General features: G+C 34.4%; 3 protein-coding genes across 4 annotated transcripts; 2 read left to right on the forward strand and 1 right to left on the reverse strand.

Annotated features, from left to right (window-relative positions):
- Positions 1 to 1,679: 1,679 nt before the first annotated feature.
- Positions 1,680 to 2,315, forward strand: LOC18011491 (SKP1-like protein 13). Its single transcript, XM_006393285.1, has 2 exons — positions 1,680 to 1,781; positions 1,950 to 2,315. Exons 1-2 carry the CDS (start codon positions 1,680 to 1,682, stop codon positions 2,313 to 2,315), a joined length of 468 nt encoding a protein of 155 aa, XP_006393347.1.
- Positions 2,316 to 6,727: 4,412 nt separating this feature from the next.
- On the forward strand, positions 6,728 to 10,006 carry LOC18011489 (chorismate synthase, chloroplastic). The gene is made up of 13 exons (XM_006393286.2): positions 6,728 to 7,068; positions 7,304 to 7,454; positions 7,548 to 7,624; positions 7,705 to 7,763; positions 7,943 to 8,026; positions 8,111 to 8,203; positions 8,445 to 8,525; positions 8,744 to 8,875; positions 8,978 to 9,080; positions 9,166 to 9,260; positions 9,343 to 9,408; positions 9,496 to 9,580; positions 9,669 to 10,006. The coding sequence occupies exons 1-13, from the start codon at positions 6,933 to 6,935 to the stop codon at positions 9,830 to 9,832; spliced, it is 1,326 nt and encodes a 441-aa protein (XP_006393348.1). The 5' UTR covers positions 6,728 to 6,932; the 3' UTR covers positions 9,833 to 10,006.
- A 487-nt stretch (positions 10,007 to 10,493) lies between these two features.
- Positions 10,494 to 12,734, reverse strand: LOC18011490 (polyubiquitin). 2 transcript variants are annotated; one of them, XM_024150246.1, is made up of 3 exons: positions 12,595 to 12,734; positions 11,680 to 12,060; positions 10,494 to 11,451 (listed from the first exon to the last, which is right to left on the reverse strand). In XM_024150246.1, exons 2-3 carry the CDS (start codon positions 12,058 to 12,060, stop codon positions 10,687 to 10,689), a joined length of 1,146 nt encoding a protein of 381 aa, XP_024006014.1. In that variant the 5' UTR covers positions 12,595 to 12,734; the 3' UTR covers positions 10,494 to 10,686. The 2 variants fall into 2 exon arrangements, with proteins under 2 accessions (XP_024006014.1, XP_006393349.1); XM_006393287.2 differs by having other exon boundaries at positions 10,494 to 12,060.
- Between the last annotated feature and the right edge of the window lie 1,032 nt (positions 12,735 to 13,766).

The following is a 13,766-nucleotide window of genomic DNA, read 5'->3' on the forward strand; positions in this document are numbered from 1 at the left end:
TATATATTTAAAACTTAGAGAATAAGGAAATATAGAATATTCTAAATCTCTTTACGATATGGGCCTTATATTGGACATCCATATTATTTAGAGAAAATTTGAGTTTATATTTTGAAAACTACACCATTTTTATTTTTTTTGAAAACTACACATATTGAAAAAAAAAATGAATAACTTAACCTAAATAAGAATTATATTAATTTTGATATTAAATCATAATTTTTACTTAAATAAAAATAAAATATATTTACAGATCTACAAAAAATAATATATAATTCATTTTTATTTTATTATTCTAATAATAAGTAATTAAAAAATATTCTAATAAAATATTGTTTTTAATTATGTTTATCGATACAAAAATTATTTCCTGCATTTTCAGTAGAAGCAACAAAAACTTATGTATACACATCTTGCTGCTTTTATATTGTCTACACCCGTTAAGTTATCTTCATCTTCACAACACAAGCTTCCCTTAGTTAGAATGATCAAATCTTAAATATTATTGAGACTTGAGATGTTGACTAGTTTGGGAGGGGAAAACCTACTAATTACCCACTAACTAGTGGAAGTTTTCTTAGATATAATGTTGATTCGAGTAGGCTTTCTCCAAAACATTTTTATTAAGGTGTTTACATGTAGAGTTAGTAAACATGGAGAAACACTTCCCTTCTATATTTACGCAACAATCAGTTTTGACTACAAACACTTCCCTTCTATCTAATTCTATCTAAGCACTAGTGGCAATATGATTCTTCTTGTATAAAGATAATTAATTAGTCAATAAAGTTATGGTAGTTTAAAAAAAAAAAAAACAAACTGAATTGTTCATGAAAGTGTTTAACTTGGGTCAGAAATGAAGGTGTTTAACATAACATCTTTATATAACACTAACAAAAATAATTTTCTTAAAATTTAAAATATTTGAAAGGTTATCAAATTTTATATTTTAAAATATTACATGATTATATATTTTTTATGTCAAACATAAAATAATCATAGAATTAATAATTTCGAATTTTTATCTTTATTTATTAAGATATGTAATTTCTAATTAATTTTGGTCAAAATATTTTTTTACATATCAAAAGTGCGGTTTAAAAATAAAAATAAAAAACAGTGTATTTTACTAATTCAAAAACTTAAATAGTGTATTTTGCAAATTATCCTATTATTTATTCATAACAGTTGATAAGTTTTATTATTTTATATTCTTTTACTATTTGATAAATAATGAAAATATTCTTATTCTGTCTTTTTGTATACCATTCACAAACATATTTAACTAAATTTTTATGTACAGTATATTACTTTCCTCACATATATTGTTGTGGCCAGCTTCTTCATTTTCCTTCCTTTTTCCTTGTTTGGGAAGCCATAACGATATTTCCATCATCTTTTTTTTGGTCAACACAAAATAATGTACATTTTAATTTCCATATTCACCAACTTAATTATCCTTGTTCGGGAGACCATAATAATATTTTTTCGCATCTTTTTTTTTGGTCAAAACAAAATAATGTACATGTTATTTTCCATATTACCTAATTAATCATGTTGTGGTTTTGAAGATTATATCACCAACTCAATTATCCTATAAATATAGATGCGTAGGTCCACACTTTGTGTCATTCATCACTCCTAACTTTTTTCATCAATCTCCCAATAAAGAAGGACCAATGTCGAAGTCAGAGAAGAAGATTGTGTTAAAGAGCTTAGATAACGAGGCATTTGAAGTTGAAAAAGCGGTGGCACTCCAGTCGCAGACCATATGGGTTATGGTCTGCGACTGGAATGCCATTGGTTCTTCAACCTCAAATGTCTCGTTATCTTTCTAATTTTTTACCACTTTTATTTTTTGTAATAAATTCGTAGGAAAATTGTAAGAAAAATTTCCTATCAAAATTTTCGTAAGAAAATTTTTAAAAATTCAGTATATTTTCTTGTAGTGTGAAGATAAATGTGTCGGCAACGAAATTCCTCTTGAAAACGTCACCGGCCAGATCCTCGCCAAAGTGATCGATTATTGCAAGAAACACGCCGTCGTCGATGGTGATGGTGATGAGTCTTCTGAGGAACTCAAGAACTGGGACACTGAGTTTACAAAAAATATGGATCAATCCACGCTCTTTAACATGATTTTGGCTGCTAATTATCTAAACATCAAAAGTCTTCTTAATCTCACTTGCCAGGCAGTTGCTGATAAAACCAAAACTATTGATGAGTTTCACACTTTTTTGAACATCGAGAACAATTTTACACCCGAGGAAGAAGCACAGATTTGCCAAGAAAACCTATGGGCTTTTGACGACTGATCATGTTGATCACTTTGAGAAGTTTCTTTTTAATTTGCCAAGTCATCCTTGCTTCTTTGTTTTGTAGATACAATAAAACCTCATTAACTGTTTTGGTCTACAGAATAATTCATGTCTTGTTTTTTTCTTCTACCAAAAAAAGTCTTTGTATTTTCTTTTATTTTAAGTAAAAGCTGTTTTAATTTATTTTCAAAAAAAAGTTTACACTAAGTCTCGTTAGCTCGATTGGTATAAGAGTCTTAGCCAAAGCATAAAAGTCATAAGGTCGAATAACACTTAAGATGAAACTAATATTACATTCTTGGTTCTCGGCTTAGGATTACATAATTTGACCCAAATCCTCCTACTAATTCAAAACCAAAAAAAAACAAAAAAGAGTTTACGTAAATATCTATATATATATATTATATAAAAAATATAATAATTTTTCTATAGGTTCTAACAATGTAATCTACCATTAAACTAATAATTTGGATATTAGGAACTTGATAAGTTTATCATGAGTCCAAATATGTAACACCCCGATCCTGGATTCCAAAGGAAACTAAATTAAACCAGTGGTATTAACTAAACCTAAACTAATAAATGCTGAATAATCTTTTATTCTTATTCCAAACCAACCCAAATCCAAGTCTTACAAATAAAAATGAAAATGAAGTAAATTAATGAAACCAAAATAAATAGAATATTATCTTAAAAAGAGATAAAATAGTTCTTAAAACAAATGAAAACTTCCTCCATCTCTGAAGGCACATCACACTAGAGCTACTCGTCTAGTTCTTCCCAGTCATTATCACAATCACACTCACACTCACCTGCAAACACGCCTGCATTCGGCACATCTCTACCTAAACAGATTATGATCTTATTATTCTAACAAGCACTAACTAATCAACAGGGTTATCAATCAATTATGTTGGTTCTTCCTCTAATAGGATCCTGATTCTTAATATTTATATAATTATACATGGATCTACCTAAATGCACAAGAAATCATCCTAGTCTCATCAGATTTAGTCTCAACACACCAGAAGAAGACAAATGAATAATAAGAAATCCTAGATCTAATCCTTTAATCATCACCTTAGCAACAAGCAGATCTGAGATTAGGGAGAGCTAGAAGAGGCAAGAGAGTCAAGGAACTTCTGAGAAGGAGGGGGCTGGCGAGCACTCCTTCTTCTCTCGGCAAGCGGTGGTGGCGGCGACGGCTTCCGATCCTTCGGTGGCGGCAGCTTCTCCTTCTTCATCTCTCTCTTTTCTTTGGTGGCTAGGATAATTAGAGACTAAATAAAGCTCATTAACTCCTAATTCTATTTATACTAGGGTTTTCGGAATGGGCTTGGGCTTCTTTTAAATGGGTTGGGTTAGGGATATTACAAAATATGTGATGCTTTTAACCATTTATTAAGCCTCACGTGTCATTGCTTTTAAATAACTTGGTTATCTTCATTTGATGAGAACAAAATTGAGCCGAACCATGCATAACAAAGTAGCTAATGAAATAGAAGCGTTATGGAAATGATAACTTTTCCACAGGTTATGGAAATGTAAACCACTATGACCTAATGATAAAGAATATATTTTCACAAATTAGCAAGTAATTCAAGTTTCATTACTTTTTTAGTATTTTAGGTTTTTTTATTATCTGACAAATGATGAAAATATTCTCATTCTGTTTTTCTGTGCACGTTCATAACCATATACGTTTTACCGTTCAAAACAAAATTGTTATGTACGGTATATAAAGTGTTTACTTTCTAATAGCACTTTCAAAAGATGCTAAAAAATTATTAAATTTGAATAAGTGCAGAGTGTTAATATATGTGCAATGCTCTCATGATAAATTGAAAGAGGATGCCATGAAAATTGGATATCAAAATTTGATAGGTTTCGTGTTTACATCCTCAGTCAAATTCTCTGACACTTTCAACCATTTATTGGGCTCACATGCCATAGCTTTTGAACCAGTTGAGTTCCTTGATCGGACGAAGACAAAAGTTGAGTCTAACCATGTGAAATATCCCACAAGCTTCGTAAGTTATAAACCCATCATTAAAACCAAAAAGTTATACACCCATGATTCATTATTAGAAGCTAACATAGTTAAGTGAATATATAGAAGATAAAATATATTTGTTTTATTATACTAGGTTTAAAGAATTTGTTTTGCATCGAACGATAGAAAAAATAGCTATAAAATGATGAAACCAATATTATAGAGCATCAGAAGCTTGCAAGCATCTATAAAATGCTTCTCAAGTATGATATATATATATATATATATATATAAATATATATAATAACTTTTTCTGCGAGACATTGGTGTTTAGTTGTTTGAACAGATTTGATTTTGGTAATTTGTCAAATTTAAATTCCTTAAATCCACTTCAAACTTAGTAAACTTATTTGTTTGAGAGGATGAAACGGTACATATGATGGTCAGTGCTGTGCTCAGAGTTATAAGAGTTTAAGGCGATTATTAGAAATTCGATCTAGCAAAAAAAAAAAAAAATTTAAAACACCAAAACTATTATTATTCTATTGGTGTTTAAGTAATAGATTTTTTTCAAAAATATTAAAAATATATCTTATAATTTGATCATAAATGCATCTTTTTATGATTAGCATTTATATATAATTCTAAACAAATAGTAATTTAATAAACTATTTTTTTAAGTTTACAATTTATCACCATTAAACAATAAAAATAGATAAAAAAACTTAAAACTCTATCTATTTGAAACATTTTTTTCTTAATTATTTATTTATTTGAAATAGTGGGAATATAAAATATCTCTTACCAATTATTATTTAGGAAAAAAAATCTTACACTCATTAAATTGTAAATAATATTTTAATCAATATATTGTTGAAAGTTTAGGTTTTGGGGGCCCTATATTTATAAAAAAAAATTAGGAGCTTCAGGCAAATGCCTTTTTCCTAACAAGCTAAGCACGGTTCTGATGATGGTGTGAATGAGATGGCTTAATAAAAGTTGAATGAAAGCTTTCATTTTTATAGTAAAAGCCTGCAAGAATGAACATTAAAAAGCAATGAAATGCACTATTATTTATACTGAAAATGCAAAAGAAAGTGTTTTTATTTTCTATGATTTAAATCGAAATGCACAATCATTAAGACATTCGTGTTTTTATTTTCTATGATTTATATCGTTAGGCTATGTACAGTAGTTTTTTTTTTTATGAACACATATTTTATACCACATCATCTCTTCTCTCTTCCACATTATCTCCTCTCTCTTCCATCTATTAATTCAATACTCACTCAATTTTCATTATTTACAATAGTTTTGTGTAATAAAATTCAACACTTTACTCCACCATTTTTATTTCATATATTTTTTTTTTGTAATACCATATTATTAATATCAATTATTCTTTGAAATTAAGTTAAAATAAATAGAAGTTAAATAATTATTGGGATTTGGATTGTCAAAAGAGTAATTAGAAGAATTTAGGATGTTAAAAGAGTTATTGTTGGAATCCATGTCATTAAAGGTAGAACAAAAGTTAATTAGAGGCTAATAGGAAAATGATAGTAAAAAAAAATGATTTTTTTTTTCTGTGTGCAAATCAAATAAAACTAGTGTCTATTTATACAATATAAAAATGATGAATTTTGGTATAAAATTTATATATATATATATATAATTACGAAATACTTGATGTTGAATAATTAAGATAAAATAAAAAATCAGAAATCAAAACATCTAATTAATATTCTCCACATGTCATCAATTATGACTCACATATCAATATTTTCGCTGTTGAAGTTTTTTAACTCTATTTTTGCTACATCACTTCCTTTTTTGTTTACAACATCTATTGCAACACTAAAAATAATATCAACTACTGTAAAAATATCAACTATTGTAAACATATCAACTATTGTAAACTTTTTTACAAGAGACCATTGTAAGTAATCTTCGCTTCTAAGGTTTTTAATTTGTTTAGCTGAATATGTAAAAAAAAAAAATTATTTGATGCATTGAAGTATGTTGGGTTTAAAATATGATAGTGCTAAGAAAATGTTATAAATATTATAAATTATAATATATAAAGTGAAATGTATTATGTATATATATATATGTAAATGGAGAGGGACCAGAGAAGATGAGAAAGTGGGGGCTAGAGAGACTTCACATCTTCACATATATATATAACAAAAACAAATACATAAAATAACAATGACCCACTCAGTAAAACTTGGAAATAATTATCTTTTTCAACAAGAAAAAAGAAAGTGAAAGTGCTGTAGTATTCTTTTGGTTTTTTTTATTTTTCTTCAATTTCCCCACGTGGGAAATGAACCTGAACCAAAACCGGAGATAACCAAAACTTATTATTGTCTGATTTCAGATTTTCGGGTTTGGTTCTGGTCGTATGGGTTAGCGTTATTGGTAGGTGGAGGAGGATTTGCGTTACCGCCTCCAGTTGCAGGGGGAAGAAGAAGACGACCACAAATACAAAGGCCATATAAATTGAAGCAAGCCACCAACCCCCAAAATTTGTTTCCACCAACTCCATTTTCTCCCTCTTTTAAACCTTTTCTCAATCCTCTTTCTTTCTTTTGCTTTCCAAATCCTCTCCTCTGATCATGGCGTCTTCTCTCACTTCCAAATCCATTCTCGGATCCACCAAACCCGGTTCCTCTTCTCTTCCGTCGGAGCTCCGTCGTCTCTCGTCTCCCTCCGTTCAGATCTCAATCCGAACCCAATCCAGGAAGACCCTCCGTGAGTTTTTTTCTCGATTTTCTTATATCTCCGAATGCGTCCGATTAAATTTTGGAGAATTCAGATTCAAAGGCTTCAAATTTTAATTTTGACTGTGTGTTGGAGTTACCGGTTAAAGCTTTGCACACTGGTTTTAGAGATTGAATTGATTGACATTTCTTTAACACGAAAATGGGATGTGGAAAGTAGAAAGCTTTACGAGTTTTGGGTTTCTGGGTTTCCTCCAAATTCGCAGGGATACAAGCTACTGGAAGCTCATATGGGTCTCATTTTCGAGTTACTACCTTCGGAGAATCACATGGAGGAGGAGTTGGTTGTACAATCGATGGTTGTCCTCCTCGGATTCCACTCTCTGAATCTGATTTGCAATACGATCTTGATAGGAGGTATTCTAAGGAAGAAAGCTCTTATAAACCTTTCTTTATTCGCTTTTGTATTTCTGAAAAAATGATCCCTTTGATGTTGATTTGCTTTATCAGGAGACCAGGTCAGAGCCGGATCACGACTCCTAGAAAAGAGACTGATACTTGCCGGATATTATCTGGAGTCTCCGAAGGTTTGGTTATATGTTTTTCAGAGATTGAGTTGATTCTGTTCACTCCCTTGTTCTAACTTTTGACATCCATATAAATGCAGGAATGACCACAGGAACACCTGTCCATGTGTTTGTGCCAAACACAGATCAGAGAGGACTTGTAAGTTTTTGACACTTCTATGCATATAAATGTACTCAATGATGCTACATAGACTATTGCTAATGGCATTAGAGAGGAAAATAGTTTTTTAGTTATGTTAGTGCCTAAAGTAGGATCAAATAGAAATCTTGGAGGTTTTATTTAGACTCTAATCTCTGAGAGACTCAATTGATTTTCAGGATTACAGTGAAATGTCGGTTGCCTATAGGCCATCTCATGCGGACGCAACTTATGACATGAAGTATGGTGTCAGATCAGTACAGGTAACACCTTACATTCTTTTGTTTAACTTATATAGCTTGAAGCCATCGTTCGGCTCTACTGACTAAAGTGTATTTTTTTTCAAGGGTGGTGGGAGATCTTCAGCAAGAGAGACCATAGGAAGAGTTGCTTCTGGAGCTTTGGCCAAGAAAATTTTGAAGCAATTTGCAGGAACTGAGGTGTGTTTACTTTCTGATTTTGCAAATAGCATTGCTCTTGAAAAATCAATCCACATTGAATTATTTATATTTCTTTTGACGTTTGGTTCGCTCTTTCATTTCTCTGTTTTATCTATCTTGGTATACCCTTGCAAAGAGGATGTCCCTTAGTAATTTAACTCATTAACACAAATTTATAGAGGTTCACGCAACTCATTTAAAATTTGCTTACCTTTGTGCCTGTTCTCTTTTGTGTCTCCAGATTCTTGCCTATGTCTCACAAGTCCACCAGGTTGTACTTCCAGAAGATTTGGTAGACCACGAGAGTTTGACACTTGAACAGGTGCACATCTACTTTGGAAGTATAGCCTACATTTTGTTTTATGAGTAAATTTGATACATTTACCAGGGGAAAACCCATTTTGGTAACCTGAGTCTTGCTGTGAATTTGTTGCTGACTTTCATCCACCATTATAATACTTTTCCTGATTACTTAGGTGTTGCCACTTCTTATTAAGGTTCATCTAGTAACATTCTTACCTCATTTTGTTCGTCTTTCAGATAGAAAGTAACATTGTCAGGTGCCCTAATCCCGAGTATGCGGAAAAGATGATAGCTGCGATTGATGCAGTCAGGACAAAAGGGAACTCTGTTGGTGGTGTTGTGACCTGCATCGTTCGTAATGCTCCACGTGTAAGAACTCACTATACCACCGAATTAGTTTAATCTGTGTTTCTTCCTGAAGTTTTGATTGCATGAACTTCAGTGAATGACTCTGGAAACTACTATGCGCAGGGGCTTGGTACACCGGTTTTTGATAAACTTGAAGCAGAGCTGGCAAAAGCTTGTATGTCGTTACCTGCAACAAAGGGCTTTGAGTTTGGAAGTGGATTCTCAGGTATATAATTGTTAAATTTTGCTTTTCTTTAACTTATCAAAAACCCTTCTTGAGCAGTAAAAATCATACGCGTCGAACCTCGCAGGTACCTTTCTGACTGGTCTTGAACACAATGATGAATTCTATACCGATGAAAATGGAAGAATACGTACAAAAACAAACCGATCCGGTGGAATCCAGGTTGGTTAAGCCTTGTGTATTAATATGTCAATAAAGTAGTTTTCTTCTCCTTAGAGATTGCTGATAATGGTCAATTTGGTAGGGAGGGATATCGAATGGTGAGATAATAAACATGAGAGTAGCCTTCAAGCCAACATCTACAATCGGAGTAAGTTTGTGATAATAAACCCTGCAGTTTCAATATGAACAAAAGAAAATGTTTGCTTCATTAATAAGTTCTCTTTACAATGCGCAGAGGAAGCAGATGACCGTAACCAGAGATAAGCAAGAAACTGAAATGATTGCACGTGGACGTCATGATCCTTGTGTTGTTCCACGAGGTTATTATATAAACAACGAAACCACTGAAATGATTTTACTTTTACTACTTGCGATTTTGATTTTGGTTTTTATGGGTTTTTGTTGCAGCTGTGCCAATGGTGGAAGCAATGGTGGCTTTAGTTCTTGTGGATCAGTTGATGGCGCAATACGCACAATGCCATTTGTTCCCAATAAATCCAGAGTTGCAGGAACCTCTTTCGACAGCTTCTCCTGTCGAGCTAGAGCAGCCGCAAAATGCTGCTGCTTTGTAAAATCTCGAGAAGATAGAAGCGAGACAGAGAAAGGCTTGGCTTTTGTTGTGTGATTATTATGAATAAAAATTCCCGTTAATTTTGTACCCCGGAGAGAAAAAACATTAATTTTTCATAAGATGATTTACTTCTGTATCGGGCGTTTTAATTCAGTTATATGTGATTTTACCACGGAACGTAAACTATTTTAAATAGTTTTTGAAAGATAATCGGAGATGAACTGTAATCGAAACACTTCCAACCAGCGTCATACTCTTTAAAAGCTTCAAACTTATTAGAATAAACACTCCCACAGATTTAACAGATATAGGAAGAAAAATGTATCCTGCCCTCACCAAGATGGCATCATGTTTTTTGCAGGTACAAGTCTTTCAAATTTCTATCTTCTAAGCTCCTGCATATAAGCTCCATCATGAACTGATTTTCTGTGTACCACTGAAGAGAACATGACCCATAACCACAGAATGTGAAAAACCCGTAACTTTCTACCCGTCTCAAACATCTTCAACTACAACAACTCATTTAGGTGTACGATTTCAGAAGTAATAGCTGAGCAGACAGGAGATGTTTTTACCTCATCTTCCACAAGAACAAAGTCGCAAGTAGCAAAAGGCAGAACCTTTACCAACAAACAAAGCACATATAAACGCAGAGACAAATAAGGACAAAGGGCCAATGGCAGTCCAATATAGAGAAATACGATATGTCTTAGAACAAAAAGAGAAAAGGAAGCCATCATAGTTCATCAATTATTTAACTGGAGGCTTTAGAAGCCCCCAAAACACAAACAACGAGAAGTTTTAGAAACACGAAACGACTTTTGAAAACATGATAAAGTAACCAGGCGCAAGTTTTTAGAAACCACCACGAAGACGGAGAACCAAGTGAAGGGTCGACTCCTTCTGAATGTTGTAATCAGCAAGTGTGCGACCATCCTCAAGCTGCTTTCCAGCGAAGATGAGACGCTGCTGGTCCGGAGGGATGCCTTCCTTGTCTTGGATCTTGGCCTTGACGTTGTCAATGGTGTCAGAGCTCTCCACCTCGAGGGTAATTGTCTTTCCGGTGAGTGTCTTCACAAAGATCTGCATACCACCACGCAGACGCAGAACCAAGTGAAGGGTCGATTCCTTCTGAATGTTGTAATCCGCCAAGGTACGACCATCCTCGAGCTGCTTTCCAGCGAAGATGAGACGTTGCTGGTCCGGAGGGATGCCTTCTTTGTCCTGGATCTTAGCCTTGACATTGTCAATGGTGTCGGAGCTCTCGACTTCAAGAGTAATCGTCTTGCCTGTAAGGGTCTTCACGAATATCTGCATGCCACCACGCAGACGCAACACCAAATGAAGGGTCGACTCCTTCTGAATATTGTAATCTGCCAAGGTACGACCATCCTCAAGCTGCTTTCCGGCGAAGATCAACCTCTGCTGGTCCGGAGGGATGCCTTCCTTATCCTGAATCTTGGCCTTGACGTTGTCAATGGTGTCAGAGCTTTCAACCTCGAGGGTAATTGTCTTGCCGGTAAGAGTCTTCACGAAGATCTGCATACCACCACGGAGACGAAGAACCAAGTGAAGGGTCGACTCTTTCTGAATGTTGTAATCAGCTAGTGTACGACCATCCTCGAGCTGCTTTCCGGCAAAGATCAACCTTTGCTGGTCCGGTGGGATTCCCTCCTTGTCCTGGATCTTAGCCTTAACGTTGTCAATAGTGTCCGAACTCTCGACCTCCAAAGTGATGGTTTTTCCAGTCAAAGTTTTAACGAAGATCTGCATACCACCACGGAGCCTGAGGACTAGATGAAGGGTCGACTCCTTCTGTATGTTGTAGTCAGCGAGAGTTCTACCGTCCTCGAGCTGCTTTCCGGCAAAGATCAACCTTTGCTGGTCCGGTGGGATTCCCTCCTTGTCTTGGATCTTAGCCTTGACATTGTCGATGGTATCAGAACTCTCCACCTCGAGTGTGATCGTCTTTCCCGTTAGGGTTTTGACGAAGATCTGCATACCACCACGGAGCCTGAGGACCAAGTGGAGGGTGGATTCCTTCTGGATGTTGTAATCGGCCAAGGTCCGGCCATCTTCCAGCTGCTTTCCGGCGAAGATAAGCCTTTGCTGATCCGGTGGGATTCCCTCCTTATCCTGAATCTTTGCTTTAACGTTATCGATCGTGTCGGAGCTTTCCACCTCAAGGGTGATAGTCTTTCCGGTGAGAGTCTTAACGAAGATCTGCATCTGTGATTCACAAAGAAAAGCTCTCAATTTAAGAAGAAACTCGGATCAACGAAATCGCTTCGATATACTAAATTCCGATCGCACAAACACGAATCAGATCCGATCAAAGATACTGATCACGGATCTGGTTCGAAATCAAAATCACTGATCGACGCTTAACAACGCAGATCTAGAAATGATACCACAATCGAAAATCTAGATCAATTGCGAAACTCAATCAAATTAAAAGAATAAAGAATCAATTCAACTAAATCGAAGAAAAACCCTAATAAGAAATCAGAAATCTACCTTTATAATAATAATTCGCGATTAAGAGAGGATTAAGAAATTAATTTTAGGTTTCGGAATCAGAATCACAGATCGAGGCTTAACAACACAGATCTAGAATAATACGAATCCCAATCGAAAATCTAGATCAATTAGGAATAGAGAATCAATTGCGAACCTCAATCAAATTCAAAGAATATGTAATCAATAGCGATCGAACCAAACAACTAGATCAAAGAAAACTCTAATAAGAAATCAGAAATCTACCTTGATGATAACTCGCGATTACGAGAGGATTGAGAAGTTGATTTTAAGTTTCGGAAACTGAATTGTGAATTGTGAAGGAGAAGAGGGCTTAGGGCTTACTTTATATGCGAGAGGATGAGGCCGACTCGGTCACGAGGAAAGTAAGGCGGTGAAGCCACAAACAATCAAACGTTGACACGTGTGTAAGATGAGTTGTGAATTAGGGTCCTACTTTTATCAAAGCCATATCTCGTCTCTTCTAGTTCTAGAACTCGTGTTTTGTTTTCTTTACCCTTTTTTTTTTTTTTCGTCTTTGTATTAATTTAAAGCTTAAAAGCCATTACATGCATGTTCGATTACAAATCCAACAATAAATTTGGCCCAAGTAACTCAAATTGTTACAAACCACAAAAAGATAAGATAAGTGATAATGCATGATGGCCACGTGTGATACACGTGCGGATCAAAAAAATTGAAGAGTAGTCACTGCAAACTCGCCGGCGAAAATAACAGATCAAAATTCCGGTGAAACGCCAATCAGTTGTTTATCGAAAACGCCATCCTCCAAAGAGCAGATCCAATCCAGATTCAAGCAGAGAAACTTCACACCACCATAGAATTTTACTGTCGATCATCAAATACACATGACCAAACACCCAACACCTTGAAAGGCTTCATTAAAGGGTTGAAAGGAGACATAACTCCTGGTTAGGTAGGGTGATGCTACCATTAGAAGTAGAAGATTCTACTCTCTGTCATCGGATCTTGGCCTCGCCACTGCTTCATGAAGAAAAGATGAATGGCCAGCTCTAATAGAGGAAAGAGAAAGACAAAAACAAAGTCCGAACTTGAAAAACCTTTTGCTTGATCTTATATATGAAGAATTACTCTTAGCAAGCAAAGGAAATTCAAAACAAACAACAAAAGATCCGGTCTTTGCCGGAAAACCAAATCCGTTAAACGGAAATTATTGATCTGATATTAATCGGAATATACATCAAAGGAGAAAAAGCACTCTCTCTCTCTGAAAGATGGATATGAGAGAAGAGAGAGAGGCGTTTTCTTTACCCTTTTTAACATATTTTCTTGCAAATTAAGTTAATTAACATATTTTCTTTGTAAATCTTTTTTGTAGAAAATAAATCTTTTGACCCAAAAAGGAAAAATGCCGGAAAAAAAAACCCAAAATAAAA

The sequence above is a fragment of the Eutrema salsugineum genome, unplaced genomic scaffold (genome assembly GCF_000478725.1).
Source record: "Eutrema salsugineum unplaced genomic scaffold, Eutsalg1_0 scaffold_7, whole genome shotgun sequence".
Taxonomy (NCBI): domain Eukaryota; kingdom Viridiplantae; phylum Streptophyta; class Magnoliopsida; order Brassicales; family Brassicaceae; genus Eutrema; species Eutrema salsugineum.

What these genes read in the sequence shown, in the direction of transcription:
- LOC18011489 (XM_006393286.2), top strand. Translation starts at nt 6,933, where the DNA reads ATGGCGTCTTCTCTCACTTCCAAATCCATTCTCGGATCCACCAAACCC. An exon ending in GTTTGGAAGTGGATTCTCAG is followed by an intron (nt 9,081 to 9,165) that starts GTATATAATTGT and finishes CGAACCTCGCAG; the next exon opens with GTACCTTTCTGACTGGTCTT. An exon ending in ACCGATCCGGTGGAATCCAG is followed by an intron (nt 9,261 to 9,342) that starts GTTGGTTAAGCC and finishes TCAATTTGGTAG; the next exon opens with GGAGGGATATCGAATGGTGA.
- LOC18011491 (XM_006393285.1), top strand. Translation starts at nt 1,680, where the DNA reads ATGTCGAAGTCAGAGAAGAAGATTGTGTTAAAGAGCTTAGATAACGAG. An exon ending in CGCAGACCATATGGGTTATG is followed by an intron (nt 1,782 to 1,949) that starts GTCTGCGACTGG and finishes ATTTTCTTGTAG; the next exon opens with TGTGAAGATAAATGTGTCGG.
- LOC18011490 (XM_006393287.2), bottom strand. Translation starts at nt 12,060, where the DNA reads ATGCAGATCTTCGTTAAGACTCTCACCGGAAAGACTATCACCCTTGAG.